The sequence below is a fragment of the Myodes glareolus genome, chromosome 3 (assembly GCF_982192425.1).
Source record: "Myodes glareolus chromosome 3, mMyoGla1.1, whole genome shotgun sequence".
NCBI classification, from domain to species: Eukaryota; Metazoa; Chordata; class Mammalia; order Rodentia; family Cricetidae; genus Myodes; species Myodes glareolus.
The window spans coordinates 10,998,006-11,012,293 of record NC_142028.1 but is presented as its reverse complement, the minus strand read 5'-3'; the positions used below and the strand labels follow the sequence as shown (position 1 = coordinate 11,012,293).

At 38.5% G+C, this 14,288-nt stretch overlaps 1 protein-coding gene across 4 annotated transcripts in view; it reads left to right on the top strand.

Annotated features, from left to right (window-relative positions):
- The window catches only part of Slco1c1 (solute carrier organic anion transporter family member 1C1), a 71,870-nt gene extending 58,340 nt beyond the window's left edge, over positions 1 to 13,530 (top strand). For 3 of the 4 annotated variants that reach the window (XM_048432528.3, XM_048432524.3, XM_085687298.2), the window contains 5 exons: positions 3,438 to 3,603; positions 6,690 to 6,874; positions 7,962 to 8,026; positions 11,100 to 11,217; positions 13,220 to 13,530. In XM_048432528.3, the coding sequence (XP_048288485.3) occupies positions 3,438 to 3,603; positions 6,690 to 6,874; positions 7,962 to 8,026; positions 11,100 to 11,217; positions 13,220 to 13,442 (757 nt within the window). In that variant the 3' untranslated portion in view covers positions 13,443 to 13,530. The remainder of the gene's footprint in view (positions 1 to 3,437; positions 3,604 to 6,689; positions 6,875 to 7,961; positions 8,027 to 11,099; positions 11,218 to 13,219) is intronic. The other variant, XM_085687299.2, reaches the window with a different exon arrangement.
- The last annotated feature ends 758 nt before the right edge of the window (positions 13,531 to 14,288 follow it).

Sequence of the window (14,288 nt, the reverse complement as noted above, 5' to 3'; positions counted from 1 at the left end):
TGGATCTCGTAAGACCTTAAGAGTCCTTACCATTCCACCACAGGGAATGCCTGCATCCTTCCAGTTGTTCTACACTGTTCATCTACAGATGTCATTGAACCTCTACCCTGTACCAGAGAGGATCTAGATTAAATCTACCAGACTGCAGATGTTACTGAACCTCTACAATGTACCAGAGAGGATTTAGATTAAATCAGCCATACTGCTTGAAGCCCTGCAGAGGTAGAAAGGCAGACTATCCAAATCTTGTGTTCATTAGTTTTTTGTTTTTAATGCATGTGACCAAATACCTATCAAGAAGCATTTTAAGAAACGTAGTGTTGACTTAGGCTTGCAACTTGAAGGGATGTATACAGCCCATCATGGAGGGAAAGGCATAGAAGCAGGTGACCCCATGAGTTTTTGAGTGCATAGGAATTGCATGTTCACATCTCATCAGACTAGGAGACAGAGATGGGACAGGAAGCAAGGCTCTGACCCAGTGACCTACAGACCCCACCTCCCAAAGCATCCACAACCTCTCAAAACACCACCACCTAATGTTAGAGTCAAGTATTCAAACACATAAGCTTATAGAGGACATTTTTAATCCTCTGTATCTCCTCTATTCTACCTGATCATCTGCCCTGTCTCTACATTCTAGCCTTGATTTTCTTCACCAACATGATTTTTTGTGCTTGTAACTAACCACATGCTACAATATCTCCCATTTAAAATGAAACCAGTGAATGCAAAGTTAAACATAAATGTATGCATAGCAGGGTTTGAGAATGAAGAGTGGTCAGCAATAGACATTAAGTGTTAATGATAATGATGAATCAGTAGAAGGCTCTACAAGGAGTAGAAGCCTTGTGCTATTTTTGACTTTACCTTTCATATTTGTTATAGACTGTCATGGTGGAATAATTTGTAGTTTTTTGTTTATAAAGCATATAACTTTCACTTTCTAATGCATAGCCTCTAAACCCTTATACAAATCAGTTTTGCTAATCTTCTTAGAAAAAAAGTGAGTTTTCAAAAGTCAATTTGCTCCCCGAACTTAGCATCTATCAAGTGTAGGTCTTGACCTTGCACACAAGCATGACTCACAATATACTATTCTTTCTGTGTTTCTAAGGCAAAAGCAAATACATAGACAACTGCTGAAAACTTTTGAGGTTCATATTATGAATACTTCCATAATAAAAGATGAAATAATTTAATGAAATAAAAGATAATACAACCATTGAGTACTAACCTCTTCAACAGAATCACCTTGAGAGACTGTAGCTGGATGGCAGTAATGTTGTCATTGTTTGGTGCATTCTGAAGCTCCTCTTTCAAAATTGCCTCTCATACTTTTCAAACATCCTCCACAATGGCAGATTTAACCTTTGAGAATAGCTGTGCCATTGAAAGCAATCAAAGAAACGCAACATCACTAGGAAAACATCCCACTCCTTAGTGCAGCTCTCTGAAAAGAAGTCTCATTGGGGAACAAACACTCTAACATGTTTGTTGAAACTCTTCTTGTAATTAAAAATTTAAGTCACAACCCTACTGTCAAATACATCCTTCATAAGACATGCTTGCAATCAAAGTCTGTCCTAGATGGCAAAGTAAATGTATCCCCAGTAATGTAAAATAATTAACTTTAATGCAAAATGCTTCCCCTGGGATTGTCCTGTGTTGCTTTGTTTGAAATGGTTATTTTGATTCCAGACACCCAAGAGGTCCTCTATTGACAAGCTTGAGATATGGCAACTGAGGGAATATCTTTTCTTTAGTCAGGAGAACAATGCTGTTATGAGGACAAGAATTTAGATGCAACATACCTGGGAGGGTCCACACCCAGCTTTGCCACTAATGAATGGTGTGAGTTTGAGCAAGAGCCCTGCCTATGACCTTCCTGAAATGCATGTGAGTGGGTGGCCTCCATCACACCAAGGTTCACTGGAGGTCCAATCATCTGCAACCTTGACCTCACAGGACCTTTAGCGGACTGATGCTGAGCTTTTAAAGATATCATTGTCATTACAGCTTCAGATGGAACCATTCATCTTAGCCAGCAGTTAACACTTCATGGAAGAGAAGGTTAAATGTTTGCAGAGGACTTACCTGAGACCTAGGAAAATGCTCTTTTGTTCTGTTTGGTATGACATTTGAGATGGTCCAATCCTAAGCAGCCCAATTAGATGGACAGTTACCTCAATTAAAAAATTACTGCTCTAATTATATAGGAAATACACATTAGAAACAAGGGCTCAAAGCACTGGTTTCTTTTCTAAACAACACCTTTTGATGAATGTGATTTCAATGCTAACATGATTTCAATATTAACATTAGGGAGACTGAAGCAGTTGGTCTGAGAGTTCAAACCCCACTCAGGCTATATAGCAAGACCCAGACTCAAATGAAAAGACATTGTTTTCTTTGATGATTTAGTTCCCATAACCTATGTGTCGTGCTTGACTATGTACTAAGAATTTTATTTGACACCAGCATCATAAGAATAAATAAACAATCTGATCTGGCCTCCACATTTTATACATTTCAAAATATTATTTGTTCATTTAAGTATCTAAAATATCTGCATAAAAATTTATTAAGGTGATAAATCAACCCAAAAGAAAATAAAATGAGGGAAGAAATGGAATTATGAAAGGTCTGTGGGAATAACACATAACATGAAGCCAAAATGACACACCCATGGGTAAGTGCCCAGTGAACAGACTAGAAAAAGATAAAAAAGTTCAAGAAAGTCAACACTTGGAAGATAAGTACTATTCATTAATATCTATAGACATCTTCCACCCTCCCAAAGCTAGGACTTCAGAGTGTTGCAATACATTTTTGTGGCTAAATGAGTTGGCAGTTCATTGAATAATGTGGAATAATGTCAGCAAAGGTGACAAAAGATTCAGAAGACCTCTGTGCATGGGGAGAATAGAGGGACAAAGGATTCATGGTGCATTACTGGAAAGACATATGCCACTAGATATATGGTTATAGTGCAAGTAACTGTTAGCTGCTTTTATTTATTGCTATAACCAACACCCATCATACTGATATCCACACCATTGAAAAGATAGCATGTATAATGTCATAAATGGCCTTGAAGTTTACTTTTCTATCTTGACATCATGGAGGGAACCATCTTACCTCATAAATTTATTACAGAATCCTGGAAGCTGGAGACTTTAATAAGACCTTTAAGCTAAGATGTGGATATGGCTAGAATTGATAAACCTTTTAAGACGTGGCTTAAGGGAAAGTCAGTTAACAGTTGGCTTATATTTAACACTTAGATGCTGAAACCTTTAACACAACAATTGTATATTCAAAAGGCAAACAATTGTGACTATCACAGCATTTTATGACTCAAGAGCATTGACATTTTAAAATCAGGATCTTGCCTGCTAAGAGATAATATTTTATACTGTTACGTTTCTTTTCAGAACCAAACCTGTTTCTTATCATGAACGAGCTCTCTTTTCAGATTGCAACTCAAGATGTAAATGTTCAGAGTCAAAGTGGGAGCCCATGTGTGGGGACAATGGGATCACATATGTGTCAGCTTGTCTTGCTGGCTGTCAATCCTCCAGTCAGAGTGGAAAGAACATTGTAAGAAATCTCTCCTAATGTATCTGCCTGTTCGCTGGCTATCATGTAGACCTGTGTTACTTCATTGGGGTCTTGGGAGGTGACCCAGGCAGAAGTCATGGTTCTGATCCAACCCTTGTATTTATATGGAAATATTGGGAATTTAAAGCACTCTTTTTGATCTTAAGCTGAAATAGTTAAGGAAAGAATTAGTCGTGAAACAGGTATAACAACTTTATAATTGTTTAATCTACACTTATCACTTTATTGTGAAAAACATTAGCCCAGAATAAGTCCATCCATCATATAGTTTCACTTGTGAGGTCTACTTTAGAATCTGTGTCTCCTGAACTAAAGTCAGTAGATTCTGGAGGTTTTAGGAACAGCACAAATATGGGAGGTTAAGAGGTCTGTATCTAAAGGTATGGATTCAGGAGCCCAGAACTGATTCCAGGGAAGTTGATGGGTCTGAGGCAGCTCTGCTTGATAAGGAGTAGATGGTCTGCATTGCAGAGCTTCTGAAGAGTGGAATGGAGTCAGAACTCTAGGCAGGAAGCTCACTCAGCCTGTCTAGGTGAAATCACATAAGTTCTTGACAGGAACGGCTTGTTCCTCACAGCTGTAGACAGGAAGTCCAACTGAAGGTGGCAACGAGTCCATTGCAAGGTGAGGGCTGGCTTCGGGTTTTTTGACGTCCTCAGGGCGGAGGGCAGAAAGAAGTTCAAGGTATCTGTAGTAGTTAGCCTTTTGTCTCTTTCACAGCTAACTAAGAGAAAGCTTTTAAAGAAAGGAAAGCTTTGTTCCGGTTTATCTTCTTGGTGTCGTGAAACAGGCTTGCTGCTTCTGCATCCGTGTTGTTGCAGTTTACCCAGCAGCAGCTGTGTGAAAGAGGCCATTAGCCTCACAGGAAACTGGAGGGAAAGGGGAGCAGAAGACAGGCTACAACTTTCCAAGGCACTCCACAGGGACAACTTCTTCCACCTAGCCCCTTCTCCCACCCTTGGCCACCCCAGTAACACCATCATGACCTTTTTCACAAATCCATCAACTGGATACCCAATCCCTAGTACTAGAGGGGAACACTTCCTGTTTAAATGTTAAAACTATACTTTTCTAATATGGACACTAAATTCTGAAAATGTTATCTTTACAACCTTCCAAAGCCGTTGCCTCAGTGTTTCATAGCACAGGAGCTCGATATTCCAGTAAGTAAACTGGGATGACCGTTCAGTGCATAGCAGAAAATAGTTGTGAAGGATGCCCCCTCTAATCACACCTTGGCATTTCGGATCTAACACTGCCTTTCATAAAGACTGAACACACACACACACACACACACATATGTATATATATACACACGTACATACGTGTGTGTGTGTATATATATACATACATATATATATATATATATATATATATATATACTTGTTGGCTAGTTATGAATGTTTTGTCCAACACATCTGAGGGCATGCCAGATGATAGTGAGATGGAGGAACAAGTAACAATAAAACAAAATCATGAATAGGACTAAAAACATTTAATCAGAGCCATATATGGCTCTAGTTTTATATATATATGTATATATATATATGTATATGAATTTTTCCAACTTTATTTCATTCATTATTTGCAAATTCAGTCTTCAGTGATGAAAATGACAACTTGTTGTCTTAGTTAGCATTTCCATGGCTATGCTAAAACACCCTGACTTGGACAAGAAAGGGTTTATTTCGCTTATGCTTCCACTTCACAGTTCATCTGAGGAAGCCAGGACAGGAATGTCGAAGTAGGAAGTGAAACAGAAGCCCTAAGTGATGGCTGCTTACTGGCCTGCTCCCTGTGGCCTGTTCATCCTTCTTTCTCATACCATACAGAAAGCCCTGAATAGGGGTGGCACCCACCACAGTAGACTGGGGCCTCCCACATCAATTACTAAATATAAAAATGCTCTATAGACTTGCCTACAGTCCTATCTTATGGAGAAAATTTCTCAGTTATAGTTTTTTTTTTCCTTAGATAACAAGAACTTTTGTCAAGTTGGACCAAAAAAGAACTAAGACTCTTTTAATATATGATACAAATCGATAATAATATTATGAGATTCTCATTTCATAAATAAACTGCACAGAAATAACCTATGAGTGATAAGAATGATTTCTTTATATTCAAGATTTAGTTGACTTTTACACATAAAGATTATTTTCCCTAAAAGACAATGTAAATTTTTCCATATCTTCTAATTCTGCCCATTTCTTTAATGATATTTTTTATGTACTGCAAATGAGGTCAATTTTAGGCTCTGGTTGTGTAGTAGTGACATGGTAGGGTGTTCTCCTTTCATAAAGGTTATATTCCAAGAGAGATGTTGTTTAAAAGTAAGTACCATATACTAGTGACAGGGACTGAGTTAGGACACAAGGATAGACAGATGGGACTGTGGTTCAAATGGGGAGGTCATGGAGTTCTCTCATGAAATCTCTAAGCATTGAAGGGAAGCAGAGCAGGCAAGAGGAAAGTTTCCTGGACAGAGAGAGGCAGTACCATGAGACATGAGTAAATTTTCTGTGTTCAAGCTTTGTGTATATGGTGGGGGGGGGCTTCTAGGATAAGACATACCTGTAAAATTGCCCTGTGGGAGCCATTGTGTAACCAAAATAGAGGGCAATCAGGGAGCTTGTTGACCAAAGAGATCAGGGTGAGATCTGGGAGCTACGTGATAGAGAATGGATAATTCACTACAGTGATATGGGATTCTTAAAAATATATAACGAATACTAATCTCAGGGTTGAAGTCAGTGAGAGAATTTGAATGTTCACTTGGTTCCTGTTTGGAAAGCAGATTGGAGAGAGAGGAAGTAGTTGAGCACAAACTTGACCGTGACAATAATCAAAGCATGAAACAGTAGTGACACCCATGTGTAGACTGTAGGTCATGATTTAAACAATGAAATACTCTATTAGACTTCACCTTAATATACGTTAATATAGCAAAAAGTATGCCCCCATCGCTCATGTAAATTCTACTGAAAGTATTTTAAAATAAATTGGTAACTTCTGATTTTATTAAATACACCTTGATAATTGGACTTTTCTCTACTGTGTTACAGATTTTTTCTAACTGCACCTGTGTGGGACTTGCAGGCCCTAAGTCAGGAAACTGGTCAGGCATGATGGGCAGGTGTCAGAAAGATAATGAATGTCCCCAAATGTTTCTGTATTTCCTTGTGATTTCAGTCATCACGTCATATACGTTATCTCTAGGTGGCATACCTGGGTATATATTACTCCTGAGGTGAGTACTGAGTCTCTTTACTCCAACTTCACTATCAAATGTAGCATATATTTTTTTTATGATCATGATTCTTGATAGCTTTTTGAAATAATTTCCCCAGTTCCTGATTCCACTCTCAGATGAACCCACTTTAGGTTTTTTATATGAAAATGTAGCTAAATAAAGTTTCTTTAGTTCAACATGTTTGCAAACCCTTGATCTAGAGCAATGTTAAAATCTACATCATTGAATGAAGGTTTGTGGTAAACACCATGTGGGACTTTTGATGTTGGAAGCAATATTAATAACACAGGTAAAATGTACCTTCCATTAAATATGCTTTTCATCAAATGTGTCCAATAAACAATTAAAGGTATGTTTAATAACATTGTTTTAAATTGATCATTTTGATCTTTAGGTTATTATATTTTACATATTCTTGCTAAGACTGAAATTTTTCTTGATGAGTATTTTTTTTATCAGTTGAGGATTCTTATCTATGAATATTATGTGAATGACTTAAAACAATTTAGGACCCTAAAATATGCACTCCTTTGCATGTTTTAATTAGAATATATGTTTTAAAGAATAATTTAAATAGAAATTAAGCATTGTGTTCTGGTATAAATCATATATTTAAAAATGGGAGAATTTTAAATTTTATGTCACTCTTTAAATGAAATTAATGTAATTAAACAGTAATGAATAATGATTCGATAATCATGACTACATTAAATATTTATGAAAAGCTATGTGTGTGTACATATGTACATGCTTACATGTGTATAGGGCACAAATGTGTGGGTGTACCCTCATGAGCAGGCCCCAGGTTGATGTTGACAACCTCATCAAATGGTCCTCCAGTGCTCTTCCACCTCATTCATTGGGGTGGCATCTCCCAGGTAGAACTTCTGTCAGTGTTGCTAGCCATCTTGCTCCCATAATTGCCTGTCTCTGCTTTTGAGGCTGAAAGAACTGCCAGGTTACCCGGCCCACTCAGTATTTATCTGGGTTCTGAGTGTCTGAATGTCAGGCTTCATGGCAAGTGCTTTGAGCACTCAGAAGTCTCTCAAGCCGTATTTTCTAACTGGTGCTTTTCCGATTTTAGGTGCATTCAGCCACATCTTAAGTCTTTTGCTCTGGGTATCTACACCTTAGCAGTAAGAGTTCTTGGTAAGTATAATAAAATGGATGATTTTTTTCTTCTCTTTCTAAAACATTGTGGTGTGTGTGTGTGTGTGTGGTATGTGTGTGTCTGTGTGTGTGGTGTGTGGGGTGTGTGTGTGTGTGGTGTGTGTGTGTATGGTGTGTGTGTATGGTGTGTGTGTGTGTATGGTGTGTGTGTGTGTGTGTGTGTGTATGGTGTGTGTGTGTGTGTGTTTATGTTGGTTTACTGTCAGGGGCCCCAGAAGTGTTATGAGTGGCAGGGAAATAATCTGTGAAAGGTGGAGAATGAAGCTCAGGTCAGCACTGCTTTAGCAGCCTCTGGGTCAAAACTTCCTGAGTCTGACCCTGTGGTTTATTTCACGTACACATTTAAGCACGGTAAAACTTGGGGGCAGGGAAGCTGCCACAGTTATCACAACAAAGGCTTTAGCTATGGCTACACTGAAACTCCCTTGCAAATGAGCAAAGCACCTGTGATCTTTTAATAAGAATGAGTTCTATTGGCTGATAAACAGCGCTCAAGGTAAGGTCCTAAGGAGAAATGATTGCTAATAAGCATAAGGATAGATTCTGTTGATGGAGGATGCAGAGTACATGGGCCTTCTTTCATAGGAAGGTTTCCATTCATTGATAGACACAACTCAGGATTGCGACCTAAACAATGCTCAGGATTTGTGGGGGATTCAGGAAGGCTGGCTCCATAGAATAGCAAAAAGATTACCAGGTAATCATTTGCATTTACCTGACTGTTTTTTTGTAAACAGTCAATAAAATATTTCAGGTGAGAACTATGTATCTGACATTGTGTGTCATTTTGCCCTTTCTGCTTTGAAGACCTGACTTTAGTGTACACCATCACTAAATAATGTTCTCTTTGTAAATGTGAGGGCCCTAGCCCTCTCCACAAGAGAGATTTGTCAATCAAATGACCTGTGAGATGATGTTATTATTCCACTTTTGGCATATGTTTTGCCTGAAGCTGATATGACTATAAATGATTCTAAATTAAATCAATTATATTACAACTATTCATAAAACTTCAATAGAATTTTAAGCAGGCTGTATTTCAAAAATAATTCCTATTTATTATCAAAGGCTTGTTTTTCTTGATGGTATCATAAATGCTTTAGGATGACTGTAGTAAGAGTACACTATTTTGTGTAACTATATGCTGTGGTTTGAATATGAAATAATATGCCCCACAGCTTTCATTTGTTTGAGTGTCCATCAGATTCCAAGCTGGTGTCACCATTTGGAAGGTTGGGGTATCTTTAGGAGGTGAGACCTAAGCTGGAGGAGGAAATTTCTGATAGCAGTGGGGTGGGGCGGGGCTTGAGGTCTGTAATTGTCAACTTCTAACTGGAGTTTTCCATGCTTTCTGCTCTAGCCATTTGCCAAGCATGCCCCTGCTGCATGAGCCAAGCATTTTGGCATGCTTTCCCTACCATGGTTGATTCAAATACCTTGAACTATGTGCCCAAAATAAACCCTACCTTTGTTAACTGTGAAAATGTTGGAGACTCATAAACAACAACAGTAATGGTGCAAAACAGATGGCCATCTTTTTGCAATACATAAAAAGAAACGAAGCTGTAAACGCATCTTAATCCTGCCAGAATGCTTTTGTTAAAACTCAATTGTGAAAGTTTACCCTTTCTCCATATTTTTGTGCCCTCATTCGTCAGTTACTGAGAAATGATGAGCATTGTAGCATGAATATGAAAAAAAAATCTGTCTGTGCCTACGTAGTTTGGGTCTTGCATAAAACACAATTAAGCAAACAAGCTGTTCTGAGAACATTAAGGGTTGGTGACAGGGACTGAGCTGTGTGCTAGTGAGCAGAATTAATACATTTTAGGTAATTAGAATGGCCCTTTCTGAAGGGAATTATTTGAACTGAGATACAGTGGATATGTAAGCATTAAACAGGAGAAGGCAGGGAGGCAGGAAGGCTGGGTGGTGGTGCAAATCTTTAATCCCAGCACTTGAGAGACAGAGGCAGGTGGATCTCTGTTATTGGAGGCCAACATGGTCTACAGAATGAGTTCTAGGACAGGTTCCAAGGTTACACAAAGAAACCCTGTCTCAAAACTAACAAACAAACAAACAAACAAACAAACAAAAAACAAAAAAATAAAAAAGAGAAGAGAAGAAAGAGGTGGGAAAAGTAAATTTAAATTTATTTAAGACAAAGGAAGCTACTCAAGGTATTAGGCAAAAGGACAGAGCATTTTAAGCCTTGAAAGACATTCAATAGCCAACACTCAGGAGGCAGAAGGAAGTGTATTTTTATGAGTTTTCGGGTAGCCTGGTATACAAGAGCTACAGTTCCAGGACAGGCTCCAAAGCTACAGAGAAACCCTGTCTCGAGAAAACAAAGCAAAACAAAACAAAACAAAAACAAATAAACCAAACAGAAAAACAAAAAAGAAAAGAAAGACATTTAATAAATCTAAAATCCAAAATATAAAGCAATGAATATATGACTTCAATGAGGCCAGAAATGTTGTGTTTGGTCTTGGAACAAATACCTTGAGAAATTGTCTGTGTGGTTACTTGCATAGTAAATAGGTTATAGAGTGATAAGGAAATTGGCAAAAAAGAACCCTAGCTATTGGTTTTATTGGGGGTGGGGTTTCTGGGAATTGAACCCAGGCCTCTAAGATATACTGGGCAGATTCTCTGTCACTGAACTGTACATATATTCTTGCTAGGCTTTACCTTGGAGCAGTAGAGAGAGGCAAGTAGAGATGTGACATGATTTGGGATGTTTTAAAAGTGAGAGAAGGGCTCAAAGATGACATCCAAGCTCATGTCCCTGGCCACTAGGTGAGTCAGTCAAGGGAGAAGTGTATTCACATTGAGAGTGGTGTGCCAGGAGATATACACCTGGACTTAAGCTAATGGGAGTTTTTTCATGAGTCTGGAGCTTGTGACCAAGCACTGAGCCATAGAAAGAGGTCTTGGTGAGTAACTATGGCTTTTTATTTCCCAAACAGTGATTCCTGGGCTCAAGGTAAGTGGTTCTGGGTTACCATTCATAACAAAACTTAAATGCAATCATTTGTGTTTCTTACAGCAGGAATCCCAGCTCCTGTGTATTTTGGTGTTTTGATTGACACTTCATGCCTCAAGTGGGGATTTAAGAAATGTGGAAGCCAAGGCTCCTGTAGACTGTATGATTCTCACGCTTTCAGGTACAGTGTCAAATCCAGTCCCAGACTCCGGTGTTACTGCCTTACATCCTATGCCCATGAAATGTAGAATTTCTTATGTGGTTTTCACGTTTCTAAGATAAATCAACAAAAAACTGGGAACTGTTTCATGGACCAATTCTGTTATTTGATATTTGACTTAAAATATGTATTTTCCAGTGTTAATACTGAACTTCATTTAAATTTCATCATTATTTTGTACTTAATTTTTAAGTTATCATACGAAGTAATAGGATTCATGAATTTATATAATTATGATACTTTCACACATATGTATCATTATACTTTGTTTTAATTTATCCCCCTTCCAAGTAATTATTTTTTTTTAATATGATGAAAATGAGTCAGGTAAAATGCCTCACACCTGCTATCCTCAAATTTAGGGGGCTTACAGAAGAGAACAATTGCCTTCCATCTCTCCTTCTTTCTGTCTGTCTTTCTCTCTCTTCCTCTTCTCTTCTGCCACTCCTGTCCCCAGAGGCCGGTCTCCTCTCTCCCCTCACCCCTCTTTTCCCATTCACTTTTCCCCAATAAAAAGCCCCCCTCCACCTGAGCTCTGTTGCATGGCATCTTTCTTTCACATGCTGATTTTTCTCGATGTGGGCTATATAATACGTCCTAGGCTAACCTGAAGCTATAGAGTGAGCAACCCTGACACACACATACCACACACACACACACACACACACACACACACACACAAACACACACACACACATGTATTCACATGAGCACACACATATGACAAATGATGGAAATTTCTAGAATACAGTAACATTTTTGAAAATTTGTGTACGCTAATAGCAAGACATTCCCTGATACTCAGATGCATTTAAATGTAGGTCACATTCTGGGTTTAATTCTATTCTTTTTTAAACTGAGCCAAACTGTACCATTTACGTCAGTGCTAATCCCCTGAGCAAGACCAGGATTTGGCTCTCAATCCGTCCGGCTCTTATTGCCAAGCTGATGTTCAATTATTCCAGTACTTGAAATGCATAAAAGTAAAAGGCTTCCTCTGTGTGGGTGAGTGTGTCTGGGGTGGAGAGTGTGATTTTCTCACTACGGTATCGTTCAGTTCTGTTCATCAGACCTTTATTCTCCTTATTGCTGAAAGCCATACTCCAATGGCTTAAGAGCAGAGACTTCCTTTTTTTCAAAGGCTTACAAGCCAAACACTTTGTTTCAGAGAAGTAAAGCTGGGTCTTCAGCATCTAAGGAGAATGTAAATTAGTCAGACCATCTCAAATAAGACGGGTTTAATAGGCTTTGATGGTATGTGTGAAGGGTTTTTGGTTCATGACTAGGGCCGGTTCAGGGAGTAGGATTTGACATCTGCTCTCATATGCTGTGGCTAAATATTCACTATAATGTAACAGTTGTGTGATGCAGGGACTGTCAGACTGTGAGAATATTTACCAAGTGACCAGGACAGAGCTTGAAGCCTGTCTGTATGTTCTTCTGGTATTAAAGGCTTCTTAGGGAAGAGAGTAAACTGAACTAAACATCACATTAATTTTCAGGCAGTTCTGCTCCACTAGCAATTCTGACCCCTCCTTTGAACTGCTTGCTGCAGCATTTCTTTGGAATTTGTGGGAGGAATATGTGACGCAGGGTCACCACATGGCTCAATCAAACCTAGACACTTTGGAAAGTGAAAGAGACACTTATAAATTTATACTTAAGACAGCAATGCCTAACTGGAGCCGCCCTGAGCAAGCAGGAAGATGGCTACCTAACTTCAGGGACTCCTCATAAAGGAAGTGGAATTTATTATATCGTTTGCAGTAGCTAGGAATGAACAATGCTAAGAAATATGGCAGTGAGCTGCTGATGGCTCACCAGTGTTCAGAGCCATGGGTCTATGCTAGGAAATCTTTGTCCTTCAAAAGAGTCATTACCTCACTGTTAGAACCTACATTTTGTGTTTTATTTCAATCTGAGTAGCTGTTGCAATTATAACTGAGATTCTCTCCTCTTTTAGACACATATACCTGGGACTAACCACCCTCCTTGGTACGGTGTCCATTTTCCTAAGCATAGCTGTGCTTTTTATTTTAAAGAAAAAGTATGTTTCAAAACACAGCTGCTCCATACCCACAAGAGGCAAAGCAGTGGCATCTTCAAGCTTCAGGATGGAAGCACGCGCTGCGAGGGATCGTGGGCTACAGCCCAAGTACTGGCCCGGCAAGGAGACACGACTTTAGGAAACTCGCGGAAAACAAACAAACATGGAGGTCATTTTATCCAATACACAAACGTTCTGCCAACAAATAAAATTATAAACAAAAGGGCTTCCCCATGTAACGTCTTTCTCCTTTCAAAAGTGTGTCTGCTTTTCTTTTGTTTTTTAGTCTAAGCTATAGATGGTAGACCTCAATAAATATCACTAAACATAGAAGATAGAGATAAAAAATGATTTTAAAACTTTAACCTTATTTATACATTCTTTTTAATTATTTTTTCATTTGTGCTTCATCTGTGTGGTGTGCGTTGATATGTAAGATGTATTCCTGGTGGGGGTCTCATGTCAGATCACGACACGTCATTGCTAAAACTGCGTCACTTGTCCAGAATACACTTGGAGTCATTCCTAAGGAGAGCCCTTGGTTCTAGATCCTTCTTGGAATGCAGTAATTGATACAGAAAAGGTTCATGACAGAGTGGCCTTGAAAGGCTATTTTAAGTAATTAGTTCCCCCACTAATTGTTTACACCTGTTCATTGTGACATTAGAAGCATCCATGGCCATAGTGTTGTTAATGTCACCGTGCTTTATTGTCTGTGCATTCAATGAATTAAAATATTTGGAAACAAATGCTGGCCATATTTCCATGTAGACAGCCAAATCTCTACTTTATACACAAGATGTAGTCATAAATATATTTAAAAGTTAAGTTTGGGGGTTTGTGGACCTGGGAGGACTGGGAAGTGAGGTAATATCAGGGTGTATTATGTGAAATTCCCAAATAATCAATAAAAATATTATATTAGAAAATATAATATCACAGATACTACAAAGTGCTTATATATCTGTGGTACTATGTATTACTG